The sequence below is a fragment of the Peromyscus californicus genome, unplaced genomic scaffold (genome assembly GCF_007827085.1).
Source record: "Peromyscus californicus insignis strain IS unplaced genomic scaffold, ASM782708v3 Scaffold_6__1_contigs__length_162567912, whole genome shotgun sequence".
NCBI classification, from domain to species: Eukaryota; Metazoa; Chordata; class Mammalia; order Rodentia; family Cricetidae; genus Peromyscus; species Peromyscus californicus.
The window spans coordinates 84,738,000-84,739,023 of record NW_026294584.1 but is presented as its reverse complement, the minus strand read 5'-3'; the positions used below and the strand labels follow the sequence as shown (position 1 = coordinate 84,739,023).

At 42.8% G+C, this 1,024-nt stretch overlaps 1 gene segment (V, D, J or C); it reads right to left on the bottom strand.

Annotated features, from left to right (window-relative positions):
* Positions 1-219: 219 nt before the first annotated feature.
* LOC128099634 (Ig kappa chain V-IV region S107B-like) lies at positions 220-754 on the bottom strand. The segment is given in 2 exon segments: positions 220-530; positions 706-754. Coding segments are annotated over 2 exon segments (360 nt in total).
* Positions 755-1,024: the final 270 nt, after the last annotated feature.

Genomic DNA, 1,024 nt, shown 5'->3' with positions numbered 1-1,024 from the left:
AAACTAGAGAATTAACAAACACTGGCTAAACTGAGAGCTGCAGTGAAGTAGAGTGGGATATTATGGAGACACTAAGTTACCCAGTAATGCAAACGTCCTTGTAAAGCAGGGCATAAAGCACCCTGTGTGGATTATTGCCATGAAACACTTGGCCACAGTTCAACACTAGGAGGAAGCAGCTGGGCCCTTGGAAGGTAAAGAGTTTTGTTCCAGTCTGTATCACTGTGTGCATGGGACACTACCCCACTGTTGACAGTAGTAAGTGGCAGCATCTTCAGCCTCCATGCTGCTGATTGTGAGAGAGTAAGAGGTCCCAGACCCACTGCCACTGAAGCGAGCTGGGACTCCAGAAGCCAGAGTGGAGGTTCTATAAATCAGGAGCTTAGGGGAGGCTCCTGGCTTCTGCTGGTGCCAGTGCAAATAACTGGTGCTTACACTTGAGCTGGCACTACAGGTCAAGGTGACCCTCTGCCCTTGAGATGCAGCCATGGATGCTGGAGACTGGGTGAGAACAATTTGTCCGCTGGACACTGAGCAGGGGAAGACAATGAAAAGAACGTGATATTAGTAGACATAGACATATAAAAATAACTTTGTACCACTTGATATTCAGAAGAAACAAAATGAAAAATGTTATCTTTGACTCAAGGTTCCCTAGGGAAAAGAACTGTGGTTTCTCAGCTCAAATACCCTCCCAAATCCTACCTGTGACACTGATTAGTAGGAAGCTGAAAATCTGCACCTGAAAATCCATTGTGCTTTCTAATCTAGTCTCAGGATAATTACTGTTCTTATCATTAAGTGTATCTCTTTAAAACAACTGTGAGACATTTGTGGTTTCTGAGGATGAAGTATGCAAATAGCAAGATATAGTCTAGGCAGTTCTTGGCTTATAAATTCCTGTGGTCTTTTAAGTATGACAAACCTGGTTAATCCAAGAAAATACCTACTTATTTGTAGACATTATACTGATAAGGAAGGAAATTTCTGTTTTTCTTTTCTTCCTTCACGGTGCATACTTCTA